Source organism: Tripterygium wilfordii, chromosome 8 (assembly GCF_013401445.1).
Source record: "Tripterygium wilfordii isolate XIE 37 chromosome 8, ASM1340144v1, whole genome shotgun sequence".
NCBI classification, from domain to species: Eukaryota; Viridiplantae; Streptophyta; class Magnoliopsida; order Celastrales; family Celastraceae; genus Tripterygium; species Tripterygium wilfordii.
The window spans coordinates 11,001,927-11,021,176 of record NC_052239.1 but is presented as its reverse complement, the minus strand read 5'-3'; the positions used below and the strand labels follow the sequence as shown (position 1 = coordinate 11,021,176).

Here is a 19,250-nt window from a genome sequence, read left to right as displayed (position 1 = left end):
ATTAACGACGGCTTATTAAGAATAAATTCGTATGAACTGGTACTCAAAACAGACATTATCTTTAATGGGTTTGGGTTTGAATTTCCAACTGCCATGGATTATTAATTGGTCTGGCTAAGCCCAATAAAACAAGATTACCCGAAGGCCGAAGTAATCATTCAAAGTTCATTATTGGGCCTAGGTTCATCTTTAGTGGGTTAAAAAGTTACGGGTTAGACCGTTAGAGCTGAAGTCTGTGCGGATCAGTGGGCTTCTACTTTTGAGGAAAGTAATGACTGGGCCTCAAAGGCCCATCCCAATTAAACATTTCCGAATTCCCACCAAGATAAAAAAAAAAAAGAGAAAAGTTTGGGCGGGAAACCGAACGGGTCCCCTTTGCGCCGAAGATATGTCAGAGTGGAAGCCATTGAAGCGAAAAGCCCTAACTGGACTAGATTGTCAGCTCTTGAGAAATGCCTCCCAGAAAGAAATCGAACGCGTCTTCTTCAACATCAAAGAAATCGAATTCGAATCAACACACGCAGCCTTCGAAGTTCGGCATCCAACATTTCTTCGAACGCCACTCCCAATCTCAGATCCTCAAGACCGCCACAGTTCCTATCCACCAGAACTCTAAACCATCTTCCATTAGTGAAACGTCTCCTCGCTCCAACACTGCAAGTGAATCTGAAATTGATCGAAAATCAGTGGCGAATAGCACGACGGGTGCCGCTTCAGGTGCTCAAGACCCTAAGAAGGCACCCAGTTCAGTTCTTTCTATTTCGGACAACCATAAAAATTCATCGAGGTTAAAGGAAATTAAGTTTAATGAAGAAACTGAGAATACGCCTCCAGAAGATCTCCTTACGAAATCCATTGATGTTGAGGTGTCCCCGGACGTTCCCAAGTCCATATCACTTAAGCGGTTCAAATTCTCTCCTGGGATGGTAAATTGTACTTCAATCTTACCATTATTTAGGGTTTGGGTCATGCAGTCGTCGTAGATTTTTCTTTTTCTATTATTGGCAATCATGTGGTAGAGTCACATAAAGCCTCTCCGCTCTGCATATTATGTGGGTAATGTTTGCCTTTTATTTGTGTTGCTTGGAAATGATTGAGATATACGTGCTATAATGATGGTTTGAATGCAATATTTGATAGCTGATAAAGCAAAGCCAGGATGATGGTGGTGATGAAATTACCTGGAAAATATCTCCGGTGAACGAAAAACTCCAATCAGTGTCAAAGCACATGCCAGAGATGATAAGAGTGTTGGCAGATTCTTCAAGGCTCAACGCTTTGACTATTCACAAATGCTCACAAAATAAGGCATGTTTCCACTTTAGAATATTATTGTGGTATCAGAATGTTTTTAGATGGTTACTCAACTGTAAAATGCTGCAGAATACTTCTGGTACTGCTAAAGAGATTGAGGAGTGGATTTCTTCTCCAAGACCAAAGTCCACTGAAAGATCTTTGTTATCTGCCAACAAGTTTGGTTTGAAAAGGGTAAACCCGTTCCAAGATACAGATTTTCATGGCACTGCAAATGATGTAAATAGCGGCCTTTGTAGTCAACAAAGTCCCTTTCTTACTCCTCCATCTCTATCCTTTTCCCACAGTAAGGTAATTACTAATTACATCATTCTCAATGTTTTGTATGATTTCTCTTATAATTGGGATGAGCAAGTGTATCTTCGAAAGTTTGTTATTTAATACCATAACGGAAGTTGGATTAAATTTACTCATATTTTCTTTGAGGTGATTATTTTATTTCTGGAAGCAAAAGCTGTAGATGATGTAAGAAGAGAAATTGTCTACTCCATACTAAATGGAAGTTGTATCAACTTTTTTAGATTGTTTCAGTAACCTGATATCTGCTTTGAAGTGCAGCTTGCTAATGGTGTTACCTGCAATGGGATATCTGATCAGCTAGAATTGCGGCACCATAAAAAGGTATGCATAATCAGATTTCTCTTGTGATCATTGCTGAAATTTGACAATTGCATACATCTTCACCCAGTTTGCCTTATAATTAACCACATCAATATGCGTTCTTTCCTTTTTTCTTTTTCTTTTTCTTGCTCTTATAGGCACTGCTTGAACTTTTAGATCAAGTTGAAGATGCAATTTCTGTTGAAGACACACGATCAAATGGGACAGACTCATCATTGAAAGTTCAAAGTAAAAACAGTGATAAGTTGCTTGGTAAGCACAATCCTCCTGCCGAAAGAGTGTCAGTGGATTCACCAGAAGAAGTCGCTCGGCCTTCATCTGATTCTTATTTCCTTGTATTAGAGGTATACCCATCTTTTTCTCATGAGATTGGCTTTCCTTTACTGGGTCATTTGGAGGGAAACAACAATGTTCCTTTGTATCTTGGCTGTAGGTGTATGAGAAGCGTGGGTCTGCCGATGGCTCCGGTGCTCAGCAGACGTATAAGGTCTCAGCTATCTCTATTTGTAATTTTCTGCATGGCTTGGACACAAGTTTTCTGTACTAAAAATATTTATTTCTTTTCAGATCCTTCGTTTACTAAATGAGCAAAGTGGAGAAGAGCGATCTGTTTATTTGTGGGAAGACTGGTAAGTATTTGAACATTTTCCCACCATTTTTATCTGAATTTATACAGTTTCTTTCATCGTCATTCTTTATGCATTTTTTTAGTACATGTAGATTATGCAGAATAGAACTTTGTGTCTATATTAAAAATTCTTTTGCTTACTTCAAAGACTTTTCCTAACCTTAAACTTCTCAGTGGAACTAGGATCTTTTTTTCTTCTGTTCTTTCAAGAACATCTTCACTTTACCATATTTTTGTCTTTGCCATGCACAATTTCTTTCATATGTGATTTCCTCCCCCCCCCCCCTGCGTGGGTGCTTTAGATGCTCTTGGGTTAAAAAAGAGCTCTACATAATAGTAATTTTGAATTGTACTATATCATGAATTGGTATCTTGTTGTTAACCTTCTGATATTCTAATGACTTGCATGACAATAAATCTCTTTTTTTTGGTTAGGTATTACAGCATCATTGCTCCTGGTGATACTGTAAATGTTATTGGTGAATTTGATGAGAAGGGAAAATGTGACGTTGATCGTGAAAATAACCTTATAATTGTTCACCCAGACATTCTGGTCTCAGGAACTCGGGTAACTGTCATGTTTTCTAAATCTGTTGTCCATGCTTTATCTGCTTTGTAATGTACAGGTGCATGTTCTAGATTCTCCAAACGTACTATAATACATCCTAATATATCAAAACACTCTCAGGTCGCTGCTAGTTTCAGCTGTTCTAGACGAACTGTTCTGGATGAGAGGTTAAGAAGCAGTGAGCATTCAACTGCAGCATTAATCGGTACCATGCTGCACCAAATTTTTCAGGTTTTACATGGGTTTGAAATTCTTTACCTCTGAAAATTTTCTGATTTTATTTGACTTTTTCAAATTCTCTCTCTCCCCCTCACTATTGTTTTATGAGGCGTCAACCATATTTCCTTCTCCAGGCTGGACTCATGAAGGAGTTTCCTACCATAAAGTTCTTGAAGGATTATGCAAGAATAGTGCTCCTGAAAAACATTGAGAGCCTATATGCCTGTGGAGGTTGATATTTATATTTAAAACATGTTATTCTACTGGTTGCCTTTCTTACAGGCAGCATCTTTTGGACTCCGCAAGGAAAATGGACTTGTGGAACCATGCTCCAATTTTTTTCATGTGCTATATTCTGTTTAAAAACTCTATTTTTTGAGTTCACATGAAATCTTACTGATCCCTGCGGAATTTGCAGGCAACGAAAATGATATGCTCAAAACATTGATTGAGGCTATCCCGAAAATGTTAAATTGGATTGTCGTCTTTAGAGATTCTCAGGTGTGCCAAATTTCCAGTGTTGTTCCATATTGTTCTTGGTTACATTGTGGCATTAGGTTTCCTTCATTGTGTTAATGTCAGTCTAGGCTCACCAGAATTGTTATGTATTTTGTGGGCCACACTTGTGCATGCTTATTCCTTATGACTTACCGCGTTAATTTAGCTTCAGCCGTAAAAAAATTGAGTTTTTTTCTTTGTTTTATAATAATTGTATTAAAGTAAAGGACACTCAACTAGAGTCTAGAGTACAAACGGAGCCCAAATGGAATTATGTTAAAATTTTTATAGAGTTAAAGGATTGAAGGAATAAGAAACTCAGAAAATAAAAAAGAGTCGCAAAATAAACTGGGAAAGTGGTAGATTACGTCAAGAAGAGCAACACAATTACAACATCAACTATTATTATGTTTTTACCCTGCCTCGGATCAACCAATAATAATTCTCTTTGCAAGTCCAAGCCTGCGGCTCAATCTGTTTATTGACAATGGGACTTCTTGAATCCACCTTACTGCAATTAGAAACTTGCAGAGATTTTAATAGTTGTATGCTTTCAAGGGCATTCATGTGATTGTGTCCCTCATATTTGTTCTTTTATATGGGCTGGCTCAAGTTACTATCAATGCTTAAATTCCAGTTTGGTTTGGCGTGCAAGATCAATCTACCTTAAAGCCATTGCTACCCTGTTTTGGACTTGGCATCTTTTTATATCCAGTATAGGTGTCATTTCTTCTTCTTCTTTTTCTGTATTATCTGCTGTTTTATGGTTCATTGTTGAAATCTATTTATCCCTTAGTAATAACCTCCTTTAACTTTTGGAGCTCAGTTCCTTTCCAACATGTATGTGCCTACTAGAATGATTGACACCATTGCCTAATACAGAAAACGTGAGAACCCTTTTGCTGTCCTGATTTGATTAAGTTGTTTACAGGATTCAAAAGCCTCCACCGTTGATTTTGGATCTGAGGATGGGCAGAGCAAAGTCGGGATATCTGAGGTCAGACATCTTTTATGGACCTAGTTATGTTTTCTCTCTCCCAAAGTCACATTTAAATATATACATTCCACAGAGAAGCCCATGGTTCACTTGAGTACCTTCTTGGAGCGTTCATATATTTTGGTGCCCATGCACTTCATTTATTTTCTGGCAGTGCATGAAGTTTGGAAATGACCTGGCCATGCATGGTTTTCAACATGTCCGCAGCTGATGTTTGATTTCTTGGGTAGTTCTCATATGCATTTGACCAGTGCATCCTCATTCAAACATATCATGATAGTTTTGATTTATTTGGAGTGATGCTTTTACTACTGGCAGGTATATAGAATTTGAACTCAAATGATGCAACTTACTCTATAGTTGCTCTTTGCTTTGATGTTAAAATATTAGTTCTATACACTGACCAATTTTATGTGCAGGTAATTGATATTGAGGAGATGGCATGGGCCCCTAAATATGGTTTGAAAGGAATGATTGATGCTTCTCTCAGAGTAAAATTTCAATCAAAGAAAAATGAAGTGAAAGAGAAGATTATGCCTTTAGAGTTTAAAACTGGAAAAGTACCCAATGGCCAGGCAAGTATATAGTCCTTACTGACAATTCTTTGCAGCAAGAAAATGCTGTCAGAATAATTTAATTGTAGTAATTTCTGGGAAACGCTCATAGATCATAATCGTTTCTTAGATATTATCATCCTCCAAACTCAAAGCTTAATTTATGCAGTCATCTACAGAACACCGCGCTCAAGTGATCTTATACACTCTCCTTATGTCTGAGAGGTGCGCATGGTTTTACTTTCTTTCTGAATTTTGTGGTGATACACCTCTAATTTGAAGATTCAGAAAATTGTTGGAATGTCTTGTTTTCAGGTACCTAAAGCATATTGATAATGGTCTTTTATACTATCTCCAGTCAGATGGGACACAGGTATTATTGGAGATACAGATACTATCTAGGACTTTCTGTGTTTGAAGACTATTGAGTGTTTGTTTTCCATTCTCTAGGGAATCAAGGTTCGAAGATCTGACTTGGTTGGACTAATCATGAGTCGTAATGAACTTGCAAATGATATTCTTAAGGCATCAACAACTCAAGAACTTCCCCCAATGTTACAGGTGAGGATACCGCTGAATAATTTGAATTGCTTGTTTATAAATAATCGTTACTGTACTGCAATGGAAGTTTTTCATTTCTTCTGTTCAGATTCCAAATATGTGCAAGAGTTGCCGCCATCTTGATGTTTGTAGCATCTATCATAAGGTAATCTTTTGATCCTGAAGTTCAAGGAATGCAAATTGTTGGTCTGAATTGGTTGTTTATGATAGCTTGTCCCTTATTTTTTTGCTCTCAGAAATGAAGCCATTGAATATCTTTGCATGCTGACTTGCTGAGACTAGCAACAATTATTAATTTTTGGAACTGTATAAATTTTGAAGGCACCTACATTTGTGTATTCACTTGCATTTGCATGCATTAAAATGGCCACGTTACCTTTTCAGTATTTGCTTTAAGCCAGTGGCCTTGTTCCCATAATCCAATGTCCTCTTCCCACGAGACTGATATTGAGGTGGCAGGTTCTATCTGACTTGGACATGCGAAAGAGAAACCTGGAGCTTTTGGTTCTACATTCAAATACATTGTCATACTGACATCATTCAATGATCTATTTAATTTATGACATACTTCTTTAATGCAGTAAGGTTGTGCATTTCCTCTTTGGCATATTTTGAAATTAATTTTGGCTAAAGCATCTGAAACAAGACAGAAGTTGTAAACTTGAAAATGGCTAAACTTATATGATGAGAAATTATACTCACGCTCGCAGATACATACACATTTATATGGTTCCAAGAATGTCTTGTGCATGAGTCAGTCAATGTGGACTCCAATATGTAAAAAAAATAAAAATAAGCAACTCTCGTGTACAAGATCCCGCAGTGGCCAGTGGGCGGGATTAAGGACAAGCAGAATGTACGTAGATCTTACCCCGTATAATATGTAGAGAGTGTGTTTTTAGGAATTGAGCTTGTGATCTCTAGGTTGACTCCAATATGTATGATTGATTATTAAATGAGATGAGTACAGGTGGGAACCTTTCTAATTTTATTTCAAGGGGTTTGAAAAATGACCTGTTGTAGGTCCATTTCATATGTCCTAGTTTGATGGGGGATGCTACCCTATGGACTATGGAGGAATCCATGTCATCTGTCCTAGTTTGGTATAACGATGATGACATATGGTAGGATCTTAAGCATTGGGAGTACCAGCTGATTCACATATGCTTTCATACCTTGTTAGCCTTTAGCTAATATTAAGGCCTCACAAAAGGGGCTTTACTACGTATTTTAAATGTTTAGTCAGTATCTATCTTGCAATCACCAGATTTTTTCAATTGGCTTCATAGATCTATCATGCACATGGTATATATCATTTGTCATTGTTGTAAATGTTGCAGGCCCATGGCGGAACTGTAGAGAGTAGCGGATTGGGTGAAATCTTTCATTCGCGTGTTTCCCACTTAACAACTTCTCATATTGTTTTCCTTCGACACTGGGATAGGTTGATTGACTTAGAAGCCAAACAGATGCAGGTATTGAAGTCACTGAAGGGATATTGTAGTGATCTGACACCCTTACCTTAAAAGGTTGGTGCATTTGGTTGAGGTGCTCATACTCTTCTTTTTTTTCACCTTTTCCAGCTTGGAAAGAAACAAACACTGCTTGCGCAAAAGTTGAAGACTGATCAAGCTGCTAGTTGCCTTCGTTCCATTGTTCTTGATCCTTCAGACGAACTTCAACTTCAGAAGTCTCATAATGATGATCGCTTCATCTATCGTTTTGTACATCAGCATTCACCATCTCGCAATGTAGATGCTTCTGTGGGAGATTCAACAAATAGTGCTTTGTCTCCTACAATTGAATTGGATTGTACTCTTAGCACGGGAGACTATGTGGTATATTTCCTTTTTTATTTGCTGTTAACTACCTACCTTTTGACGACTTGTGAACTTTTTCATCCAGAATTTTTTAGAGCTTGCCAATTTTATCTGCCTGATCCTTTCATGAAGGCCTGCAATAGCTTTTTCTATCTGTGAAATCATAAGAAGCAATATTGTCCTTTTCATTTATTCATTTCTTCTAGTAAGTTTCCTCACACACGCAAATTGGTAGAGCCCATGAATTCATCTTGCATTTCATTTCATGAAGAGAGGAAATGCCATCAGGCTGCAAGGCCGCCGGAAATGTATCTGAAGCATTGGGTTTGTAACTTCAATTGCCAATATTTAATCACCTAACAAGCAACTCCTAACAATTTGCATAAGTATGTGTTTCTGTTTAATTGCTATCTCCAATTTCTGGAAGTGTCCTCAAGCATTTTGCTATCCTGAATTTTTCCATGATTGACACATTGTGGAGCTATGCTTAAAGGAAATCCTTAGTTTTTTGAGCCTTAACTTAAAGCTTATAAGCTAAAATTTTCACTTGGCATGTTCGAATATCCAATTCTATCTTGCTATGTTACCCAAATTCATTGGTCGAATGTAATTTACTCCATTAAATCTATTGTTCTTCACTGACAGGTTGCTAAAGTTGTACTTTGTGATCAGATCAGCCATCTCTACACTATATTCTTTCCTTATTTTATGTTTTAACTTTTCTCTTTAACCTATTAATAAGTAAATGTTTCCTCTACTAGGTACTCAGCACAGAATCTGGCCGTCTTAATGTAGCAAGAGGGATTATAACGGATATTAGCCGGAAACATGTTTCTGTAAGCTAAATATTATTATTTCAGTTATTCGTTGTATTCATGTATAGTGACCATTGACTCATAAGATTGACATGCTTTGCAAAGTTGTTTGCTTTATTAGTTTAGGAACATGGTAGTGCTAAATATCATGATCATGTTCAAGTGAATTATTTAGTTAAAACCTGACTTGCGTGCAACAATTCCAGGTTTCATTCTCTAAGCGACTAAGGCTGCCAGGGAGCAATCCTTCTTCTGAGGCATATGATCTTCTTCAGGAAGTCTGGCAGATGAGCAAGGATGAATTTATGACATCATTTTCTGTTATGAGGTAGTTGTTCAACCTTAATCCTTTCTTAATGATTTCTCTTCTTTTTTAATCCCCCATTTCCCTCTTGTAGCATCATGCCTTTCAGGATAATTGATATGCCTTTGGGTGAATTTCATGCTTATTGTTACTTTTAGGTACAATCTTATACAGCTATTTCTCCCAACAGTTCGAAGTTCCCACCTCAGGAAGATGATTGTTGACCTTGAGGTATAGTTCAGCATGGTCACTTGATTTGTTTTTGGAGTTACAAGCTTTTGCTCATCCTTAGCCTTTTTCATTCATTTCTGTTCTAATTTGTGGCTCTGCAAACTTGAGTTATTTGTAGGCTCCTAGGTTTGACAGTGGATGTTTATTTAGCCAAGATCCTGCTATATCTTACATATGGTCGGAGAAGAATTTGAATGATGATCAACGTCGGGCTATTCTGAAGGTTTTTCAAAAATTAATGTCATCACTTAGTCTGATGATTCTCTCTCTCTCTCTCTGTTTTTGTTTTCTTTAGTTTTACTGAGGGTTAAATATTATTTAAAATTCTATGAATACTGTTTCAGATACTTACGGCCAAAGATTATGCTCTAATACTAGGAATGCCTGGGACAGGCAAGACTTCTACCATGGTGCATGCTGTGAAGGCCTTGTTGCTGAGAGGTTCCTCCATTTTGCTTACATCCTACACAAATTCTGCTGTTGACAATTTACTGATCAAGTTGAAAGCTCAGGCGAGTTACAATGTTTACATCTTGTGACATTAGTTAAATGCTTGCCTCTGTGTTTGTGTAATCTATTGGTGTCTGCAGATTTTTCAGTTAGTATAGGAACATAATAGGATAAAGGCCTAATCTTTGGCCTAGTGGTAAAGTTGCTTCACTGGAACCTCAGGGTTGCAAGTTCAACTATTGGAAGCAGCGTCTTCGCAAAGAAAGGGTTAAGGCTGCAAAGATCTTGCCCTTTCCTGGCATGGCTTCCACTGCTGGAGCCTTGATAGGAATAGAAAAAATTAAAATGTGCAAGACCTTAAATAACTGCAATGATAGATGGTTAACGTAAACCTTGTTTAGAAACTCTGGTAAATTACTTTCTTTCTACTTCTGCTTTTGTTCTTTTCTTTTTTGAATGTCATATAATTGGGAGGTAGCAGAAACCCAATGGAATGCTTCCTAAAGCCATCTTTATTTATGATAAGCTTTCTCTAATCGTGGTACAGTGCATGGGAGGAATGTAATTTCTTTGTTGGGTTCAGGCCCTGAAATTCCCTTTCTTTTGGTATGAAATGCTTTGTCATCGATGACAATTGCAATGAACTAAACATCAAAATTATATTTATAATAGCAGGACATGACGTAAAATCACTGATTATTTACTTTCCACAATACATGAGTACTTTTCTCCCTCTCGCACATTATTGAAAGTGAAAAAACCACAGGGTATTGACTTTGTACGTATTGGAAGACATGAGGCTGTGCACGAGGAAATCCAGGCCAATTGCTTTTCTGGTGAGATCACTAATGATGATTGCTTTCTTGAAAGAAAAGTTTATTGCTCCTCCATGTTGTAACTAAACATTTTGTGATAGCAACAAACTTGCACAGTGTCGAAGAGATTAAATTGAGACTTGACCAAGTCAAAGTTGTTGCTGTAACTTGCTTGGGAATTACTAATCCCTTGCTAGCCAACAAAAGATTTGACGTATGCATCATGGATGAAGCTGGACAGACTACCCTACCAGTTAGTACTCTTTCTTTCTAAGTGGCTTGTACTCGCTGTTGTTCTGGACCTTATTTCAATTCAACTAGAAGAAGACCTAGTGACTAGTAAGATGAAATAATTAGAAGATCCGATAATATTATTACGTATACTCAATAAAATCTCTGTAAGTTGATTATTCCAATATGAGAGAGACCTCAACCTTGCAAAGATTCTTTAATGTAATAGTTACCTGTTGTTTTGGACTTACTATTTTTGCGGGGAGATACTAATATGTTGCCTTGGCATTTAGGGTTTGTTTGATAAATGAAAAGCTATGACATAAAAACTGTAAAAATGTGGCAGGATAGTGGATAATGTACTATTGTATCATAGGATTAAATTTAGAAAAATTGGCCTAGACAAGAAGCTTGACACAACACCAGCCAGAATAATTTTTAAGATAAGTTGCAATGATGGTATTGTAAATTCAGCATCTTCTTCTATTGTTGCAGCTGTTCAAGATAAAGTGGTGAGAGGATGTTGTCTAACTTTCTAAGAAGGATGCTTCCTGTGGCTGCTAAAAAGCATTATGGTTTAAGATAATTTTCCTTGATATATTAAAAGTCAAAAATTCTCTTCCTGAATGAGATTTGAGATGATGCTTTATCAATTCCAACTAAATCCAGTATTTCCAAGAGCAGACTTCTTTCTTAGGAATTCAGGAATTGTACTTGTCTTGTAAAGTATGGGTGAAAATTGTCGTCAAGTTGTTTTTCCTGTAAGTTAGCAAACATCTTCAATAATTTATGATAAAAAAATATGTGAGTTTTGTTTTATTGCAAAAGTACTGTATCCCCTCTAAAAGGTTTTGGTTAATTCTCCTGTCTTCCTTGGGGGACTGGAGGACTATTGTGGCGATTTATGCAATAATATATTATCTGATATGAATTCTTTCAGTGTACTTTTTGCAACTCGATGGAATTTCGTCTCATTATTGCTTGTTTCGATTCTTCGATGTTGCAAGATGTTAATTGAAAAATCCTTGCTTGAACTCCTTAGTCTATTTTATTATGAATGAATTATCATCATATCAGGTATGCTTGGGACCTTTGATGTTTGCTTCAATATTTGTCCTTGTTGGCGATCATTATCAATTACCTCCCCTAGTCCAGGTATATCCACAATGCACCTAGAGCTCTTTATTAATTTTTTTTTTTCATTTCACCCATACTTTTAGCTCATTAGGTTCTAATTTTTTTTGCAGAGTGCAGAGGCTCGAGAAAATGGAATGGGAATAAGTTTGTTTTGCAGGCTTTCAGAAGCACATCCTCAAGCAATATCGGCATTACGAAGCCAGGTTTTGTGGGACTCAGATTGAATACCTATTGCTCACGTCTTCCTCTGCTTGCCCAACTATCTTAGGTCAATTTACCCCATTGTTTGTGTGCAGTATCGTATGTGTCAAGGAATTATGGACCTATCAAATGCCTTAATATACGGAGAGAGATTGCGTTGTGGTTCTTCTGAAATAGCTAATGCCAAACTAAAACTTTCAAGTTTACGGCCTCGTTGTTCCTGGCTAAATGAGGTGATTTTTCTCTCCTGATGTTCGTTTATCTGCTACTGAATTGAACAAAAAAGGTCAGGTTTTGTATTTACATTGCTGATAGCTTTCTTGTATCTTAAGCTTTGGCATGTAATTGAAGCCGATATGTTTCTGGATGCCATTTTCTTTGTTCTAAATCAATTCATCAGCCATGTCAATCTAATAAACTTTAACATGGTTTTTTGATGGGCCAATATTATGGGATTCAAAGTATTGGGTTTATTTGTTTGGTGAGATGTTTGGTGTTTGAAGCAAATTGTCAATTACCTTGTGTAATTAAAATTGGTTTTTACTCTTCAAGATATCAATTTCAATGTATAGTGACTGAAAATGAAACAAATAATATGATCATGTTGCAGGTTTTAAATCCAAGCAAACCTGTTATATTTATTAATACTGGTAAGCACATATTGCTATGTTGTTTAGCTTACTCTTTCTTTTATCATTTTCTGTTCTCTTGGCCATTGAATAAGATTTTTTTTATTTGTTTCTTTTGTTTTTCTCTAACCGTCTCCAATTTCCAAAATCCAGATAAGATGTGTGCCTTTGAAACAAGAGAACAAAAGACTGTAAATAACCCCACCGAAGCATACATAATTGCAAAGGTATGATCCTCCAAGCAACGTGTCATGCTTAATTCCTGTAACCTAATAATAGTGGTTATTTCCATTAAATTTCCAATATTGCTAGCCATCTGACCTGCTAGGAGGTTTACTGAATGGAATCTATTCTGTTTATTTTCATCGTTAATCAATAGGTTGCAGAGGAACTAGTCAACTCTGGTATCGAAGGTGAAGATGTTGGCATAATTACCCCCTATAACTCGCAAACAAGTCTTATCCGTCTCATTGTTAACGTTACTTCTGTGGAGATACATACCATTGACAAATACCAGGTCAGGCTGGATCACTTATTATCCAAATTGATTCTTATTCATTTTTCTGAACTTGGGTTGATGTCATTGAGAGTTTTGAAATGGTTGTTAAATAGTTCACATCGTCTCATTTTCTGCTACGTGTGGCATGTGATAAGATTCAGGAATAATGGCTGTGCTCCTTTAGATGGTCTGGGTCTACCAATTTGCTAGCTAAAATGTGCATAGAGGCTGTGCTTCTCTTAAATCTCAACTTTTGTCTGCACTTGAGACAGTAGTTGATATCCTGTCTTTGCCTTGTTAAAAAAATACAGATATAAGGGCTGGATCTCTCCGGAACCCTGCCAAACAAGTTGGATTAAATATATAATACATCTTTGCCAATGCTTTTTTGTGGGTTTGTGCTTCTTAAATCTATTATGCCCCCGGCCTGCTCACTCTAGGAGTCTTGTGCAGAGGAGATGTCTACTTTTTTTTTTTTTTTTTTTAACCTTTTACTCTAGATGGCGAGTACAAAATTCTCTTACAAACCATCTGTTTCTTTCTCCAGGGAAGAGATAAGGACTGCATATTGGTGTCCTTTGTCAGGTCTAGTGAAAATCCAAGGAACTGCTCTTCATCACTTCTTGGAGACTGGCATAGGATTAATGTCGCACTTACTCGTGCCAAGGTAAGCATCATAAAGGGCTTATGTGGATTCATCCTTTGTTTTTCTGTTAAAAATTCAGTGGGAATTCTTGTTTACTTGGAATTCATACTAGTTATTGATTTTCTTCTGATAGAGAATTGTTAAAATTGCATATGATAAACGCAGAAAATGGAAAATGAAAAAGCATCATTGTCCTTGGATATAGATCTGTCAAATTGTATATCGAGGCTGTCTTTTAAGGATTAGGATTACTATTATTCTTTTATAGGGAAGCATTTTGGGTATGGGGGAATTCCAACCCTGACCCAAAGGGCAGGTGGGTAGGAGCAAAACACTCAGCTAGAGGGGTTTGCGTTATTTGGTTTAATGGAGCTGACTATATGTTTTGGTTCAAGCGAAAAGACAAAATGATATGTGTTGACAAATTACAGTTGCGAGTTTTCTCTCCACATCAAATTACAGTTAGAATAGTACCATAATCTTGTGGTTTGGTTTGGTTTGGTTTGGCTCCGTACCTTTTTAAGATAAAAATAAGTAATTTTCAGTTGGTCTCCAGGTCCTCTCAAACCACGTCCAATTGCACCATGCAATTCCTTAACTGTCCTTTTATTATAGAATGATCATGGTGAAGTAGTTTGCTGTTCTCTGTGCAGAAAAAGTTGATCCTGGTAGGTTCCTGTGCAACCCTATCAAAGTTTCCATTGTTGAAGCTTCTCATCAATAAGGTTGATGAACAATCAGGCATTTTGAGTTTGTCCAAGACGGATATTGACGAGAAAGGAGTGCTGAAGAGGTGTTCTCGCTTGAGATTATCTCATATTTAGGCCATTTTTGCAGTCTTTGTTATTGTATATGAAAATTTTGGTAGTTGTAAGTTGTAACTTGTAAGCTGTAACAGTTTTAAACAATGTGCATATGTAAAGGCAGAAAGAAACAGAAGTCCAGAAAAAGTTCAGAAAAGATGTACCATTTTGCTTCTGGAAATGTAAATATTTGCCTTTCGATATATGCTCACATATATATAGCTGATGTTTATATAGCTGTGTTTCAATTGTTAACTTCTTTCTAGGTTATACCGGCATCATAACTCATGGGTTAATGTAATTTATAGTCATAAAAAGATTGGTCATGTTTCAACTCGATTACTAAATGTTCAAACATTTTATGCCGGTCATCTGAAGCGTAAATTTGTTCCATTTTGTTAATTCGGACAGGGTTTTACTTAGAGCAGGCTGAAAGCCCAATTTTCCCACCTAAACATGAATCACTCTATTGGGCCAACGGTGGGCTTGACCCAGAGTGATCCAAAGGGAGGCCCCTATGGGCCGAAACTTCCCTGGCATCCGGCCCATGCATACGCACAACTCTGATCACGATTGGTATACAAGAAAGGGAGGATTTCGCAATCGCTGGTACGGAGAAAGCGATAATGGCTTTGAGCAGCGGCGGAAGCCTTCCCTTCATAAGAGCCGTCGGACCGGATGCTCCGAATCGGAACGGCGATGCCGTTCCTTCTCTCCGTCTCTCCGTCCCTAAGCCGTGTTGGATTGTCCGAACTGAGGCACGTCTTTCACCTTGCAAATGTTTAACAAGAATTCCTAATTCTCTACTCCTTTGTTTTGCATTATTTTGAAATTCTCTTGTTTCTTTCAGTCAAATGTTCGAAAAATGGTGAGGAAGAAACCAGACCCTCCTTGCGTTGTCTGCAATGGCAGTGGAACAGTTGATTGTCTATCTTGTCGCGGAAAAGGTTTTTCTCTCCCGCCCTCTATCTCTCTCTTTCTCTGTCTGTGTATCAGCATCTGATCTCAATCCTCTGTAGGAAGGACGAATTGTGTGCATTTACCGATGCTTCCAAATGGGGAATGGCCAAAATGGTGAGAAAGTACCAAAGTTTGGATCTTGGATGTGTAGTATGTTGGGGTTTACTGTTGAAGAAATATTGGGGTATGTGTGCAGGTGCAGGGATTGTCGTGGCAGTGGACTTGGCTTGTGTACCCGTTGCCTTGGAACCGGAGAGTACAGGCATATCATGGGCTTCAGCTTCATGAAGATGGATTCTGATCAAAATCACAAGCAGCAGCCACCACAAGTTGGATTTAACTCCAATTCAGGACCTCATACTGCAGCTGATCGACTCCTGAATGAAGACTTATGGAACGACCAGGGAAGATAGGACTTTGGTCTGGAAGCCAAAACAACTAATTTTAGCCAATGGAGATACTGTAAAGTGGATGAGGGAACTCGGAAATTCTTGAGAGTTTACAATTCACATCCTCCTCCTCTGAAATTGCAGAATAAGTAATTGCAGAATAAGTTTGATGAGGAAAATATAGATGGCTCACAAACCATTAGACGTGATTTGTACTGGGAATTGCAGAGCATCCAAATTCTGTAAAGTTGCATACCTGCACTGCCACAGGAGACTAGACTGTAATGTTATCTGTGTTGTTTGGCTCTTGAGGCCACAGCTGCATTTAAAGTGAAATTTCTTCTCTAACATCTTGAATACAATATTTTCAGTACTCGTTAACTAAAGGAGAGCTACACTCTAGTTTGGTGACAAATGTTAAAACCAAAAGCTTATCAATAAGGATTAAAACACAATACCACACACGGTGGTGAAAGGACAGAGATGGAGCCAAAGATATTTTCCAGAACTCAGTAGTAAATTAAACAAGAGTACAAAAAAAACTACAATAAACAACTATTATAGTTTGATAAACTACTTTGGTTCCTCAGTATGAACAATACTCTTAAGAACCTTTGGTGGTGTCATCTCCTGGTATATCATCTTCATCATGATAGATATTCTCTGCCATCTGCCATATTTGAAGGATGTTATCTTCAGCCACACTAGCGATGACCCAATCCTCACAAGGATTCCACGAAAAATCCGATATTTTACTAGTGTGACCACCATGAATGAAGAGCAACTCGGGGGGACCATCTTCAGCATCCTCTGGTGTTTGTTCCTCATCAATTCTGCAAACAAGGCCCCAAATAGGAATCAATATTATAAAACACAATAATCATAGAGCCACTCAACAAAAAGAGGAAGCAACTCTGGCCGCGTTCTTCAGAACAGTTCAGAGCACAAAAATTAGTTAATTAATAAGCTCATGGAAGAATCATGATATCGATTTGTCAATATTGCCAATATTCCAGCACTTCATTATCAGCTTTCAATGCAGCACTTCTTAAGATTCGTTGGCCTCATAATTTCCCCCTTAATGGAGAGCCTGACTGTTGAATGAATGCAATACAGACTATACAGTCCCACAAAACCTAAATTTGAAGAAGTCAAGAATCAATCAAGGACAGACCTGCTAAGATCCCACACCATAAGCCTTCTCCCAAGGCAACAAGAAGAAAGAATAGTCTCATTCTTCGGATTCCACCCCACTTGGAAAACTTCCTCCCTGTAACATCATGGCATAAGATCAGGTTCAAGAGAAATAAAAAGGACAGAATCTAAGCAGAAAGTACTAAGATAAAACATATATACAAGGGATTCTTACTTGTGACAATCAAACGTGTGGAGTGCAGTGCCGATCTTGCGTAGATCAAATAACTTAACAGTCTTATCAGTAGACCCCGTTGCCACAACCCATTCATTGAATGGATTAAAAGCTAAGCAGTTAACCTAACAAAAAAATGACAACATCGTTATCTTATTAATTTACAAAACAAATATGAAGCTTATGGTAGGGAAAACAATGCAATCAACTCTTAGCAATTGGGATAGTGATAAATTAAGTTCATTACCCAATAATATGATAGTGCATTCATTTCATGACCATATATTAGGACACAAAGCAGTCTGAATAGTATCAATATATTTTCCCTCACACCAATAATCATCTGGTGAAGCACTGTGGTGCCCATATCATGATGTGCTAAACATGGTACTCAAACTCCATAACGAAAACTTCCAGCCAAGAAGCACTTCTTGAGCCATTCCACATAGAAATGAATAAAGCATCCAAATTTAGTAGGGAACTACAATCATTTAATCCATTACACTGTAACCACTATAGGCTAAACCAAAAAGGGGAGGTTATAAGCAGTGCAGCTGTTGTTGGGCAATCAAAATAGATTTTGGCTCAAGAATGTGAAAACAAGAGGGTTACTGGGATTCTTTCTTTTATCTTTATTCTTTCTGCAATTCACCTGGTTATATTGCTCATTCAATTACAATGGATACTGACTTTTCCTTTTTGTTGAAGAGTCCAATTTCTTGCTATGAGGTCCTAAATTTCTCAATTTAACAAATCTTTCATGTCGATAGAGATACAGATTTAAAGAAAATAAAAACCATGAACAAAAGTCTTGAAACATATATACCTCACTCTGGTGAGCAACTACGGACTGGACAGGCTTGGTAACCGACGGAATGCGGAGATCCCATATATGCATGTATTGGTCATCCCCTACAGAACCAAACAGGTATTCATGCCTAAGATGCCAGGCCACATCCTCAACAACACCCTCGTGGACCTTGAATATCTGCGTAGCATCGAGGGCCTTGTTCTTGGGAGTGGCGTTGATATCCCATAGACAGATTTGGGCATCATCAGAACCGCTAAGCAAATGCCCGTGCTTGAACTTGCTCCAAGACAACCCGTAACCCTCTGTGGTGTGACCCCTGAGCCGCAGGTCGGGGTTGCACGCGCCGTCAAGAGGGGGTTTAGAGGGATGCTTGCTGTAGTCAAAGACAAACACTTCTGCACCGATGGTTTTGGTAGCGATAATAAAGGGGTTCTGCGGCATATACCTAGCGCGATTGACCTCGCCGTCGTGGTTGATCTGCTGTATAATCTGGACTTTTCCGTTGGCGGCACCGAATCCGCCAACGTCGGAGCGGTCAGCTTCGTAGTGGCGAGCATCGTTCTCGGCATCATCGAGAGGGAGCTGGACCTGGGCAAGCATGAGGTAATTGGGCTCGTTATCGGAGGTGTGAGTACCAAGAATCATCTTCTGGACGGAGTAGTCCTTCCCCGGCGGCTCCTCCCGGTCGGGAAGCCATTCGACAGTGAGAGAGGGCCACTCTAGGGCATGAGTGATGACCAAATCGTAGAGGAAAGGAGTGTTCTTTTTCCAGATTTTGTACTCTTCGTTGATCAGTCTCTCCTCAATCTCTCCCCTCATCTCCTCCTCGTCTTTCCCCATTTTTCTCTGATTGATTCTGCTCTCTTTCTGTGCCCTAATCCGCACTGAATGGATTGAATGCCTCTCGTGGATTTAGAGGGAAGAGTGAATTCCCGCCACTGTGTAGAGAAGCGAAAAGTCCTAATTGAAAATCAACACCCTTTGCCTCCTCAGTATATGGTGTCTATCATGACAAAAAGGTCGAAAAAAAATAAATCTTAACGAATTAATTTTTTAGATTCTTTAAAAGGTTAATAGAGTTTTTTTAGAAAAAACCCAATATACATTTATATGTAACACTCACTTTCAATTACTTTGCATCCTATTTCGGATAGGGTCAATTGTACATGAATTTAACAAT

General features: G+C 38.0%; 3 protein-coding genes across 3 annotated transcripts; 2 read left to right on the top strand and 1 right to left on the bottom strand.

The window, feature by feature from the left end:
• Nucleotides 1-367: 367 nt before the first annotated feature.
• Nucleotides 368-14,746, top strand: LOC120003420 (DNA replication ATP-dependent helicase/nuclease JHS1). Its single transcript, XM_038852405.1, has 34 exons — nucleotides 368-926; nucleotides 1,141-1,308; nucleotides 1,384-1,605; nucleotides 1,873-1,935; nucleotides 2,073-2,279; nucleotides 2,369-2,422; nucleotides 2,503-2,564; nucleotides 2,999-3,131; nucleotides 3,252-3,362; nucleotides 3,485-3,581; nucleotides 3,769-3,851; nucleotides 4,780-4,845; nucleotides 5,265-5,420; nucleotides 5,569-5,624; nucleotides 5,715-5,772; nucleotides 5,850-5,960; nucleotides 6,049-6,105; nucleotides 7,301-7,435; nucleotides 7,544-7,798; nucleotides 8,542-8,616; nucleotides 8,802-8,923; nucleotides 9,058-9,130; nucleotides 9,249-9,353; nucleotides 9,475-9,642; nucleotides 10,347-10,416; nucleotides 10,497-10,648; nucleotides 11,704-11,781; nucleotides 11,874-11,966; nucleotides 12,060-12,197; nucleotides 12,575-12,614; nucleotides 12,747-12,820; nucleotides 12,973-13,110; nucleotides 13,640-13,759; nucleotides 14,392-14,746. Exons 1-34 carry the CDS (start codon nucleotides 453-455, stop codon nucleotides 14,560-14,562), a joined length of 4,185 nt encoding a protein of 1,394 aa, XP_038708333.1. The 5' UTR covers nucleotides 368-452; the 3' UTR covers nucleotides 14,563-14,746.
• A 381-nt stretch (nucleotides 14,747-15,127) lies between these two features.
• On the top strand, nucleotides 15,128-16,238 carry LOC120004158. The gene is made up of 4 exons (XM_038853425.1): nucleotides 15,128-15,299; nucleotides 15,392-15,488; nucleotides 15,561-15,615; nucleotides 15,698-16,238. The coding sequence occupies exons 1-4, from the start codon at nucleotides 15,168-15,170 to the stop codon at nucleotides 15,912-15,914; spliced, it is 501 nt and encodes a 166-aa protein (XP_038709353.1). The 5' UTR covers nucleotides 15,128-15,167; the 3' UTR covers nucleotides 15,915-16,238.
• Nucleotides 16,239-16,360: 122 nt separating this feature from the next.
• LOC120004156 (WD-40 repeat-containing protein MSI1-like) lies at nucleotides 16,361-19,045 on the bottom strand. The gene is made up of 4 exons (XM_038853424.1): nucleotides 18,086-19,045; nucleotides 17,260-17,384; nucleotides 17,065-17,160; nucleotides 16,361-16,723 (listed from the first exon to the last, which is right to left on the bottom strand). Exons 1-4 carry the CDS (start codon nucleotides 18,908-18,910, stop codon nucleotides 16,495-16,497), a joined length of 1,275 nt encoding a protein of 424 aa, XP_038709352.1. The 5' UTR covers nucleotides 18,911-19,045; the 3' UTR covers nucleotides 16,361-16,494.
• Between the last annotated feature and the right edge of the window lie 205 nt (nucleotides 19,046-19,250).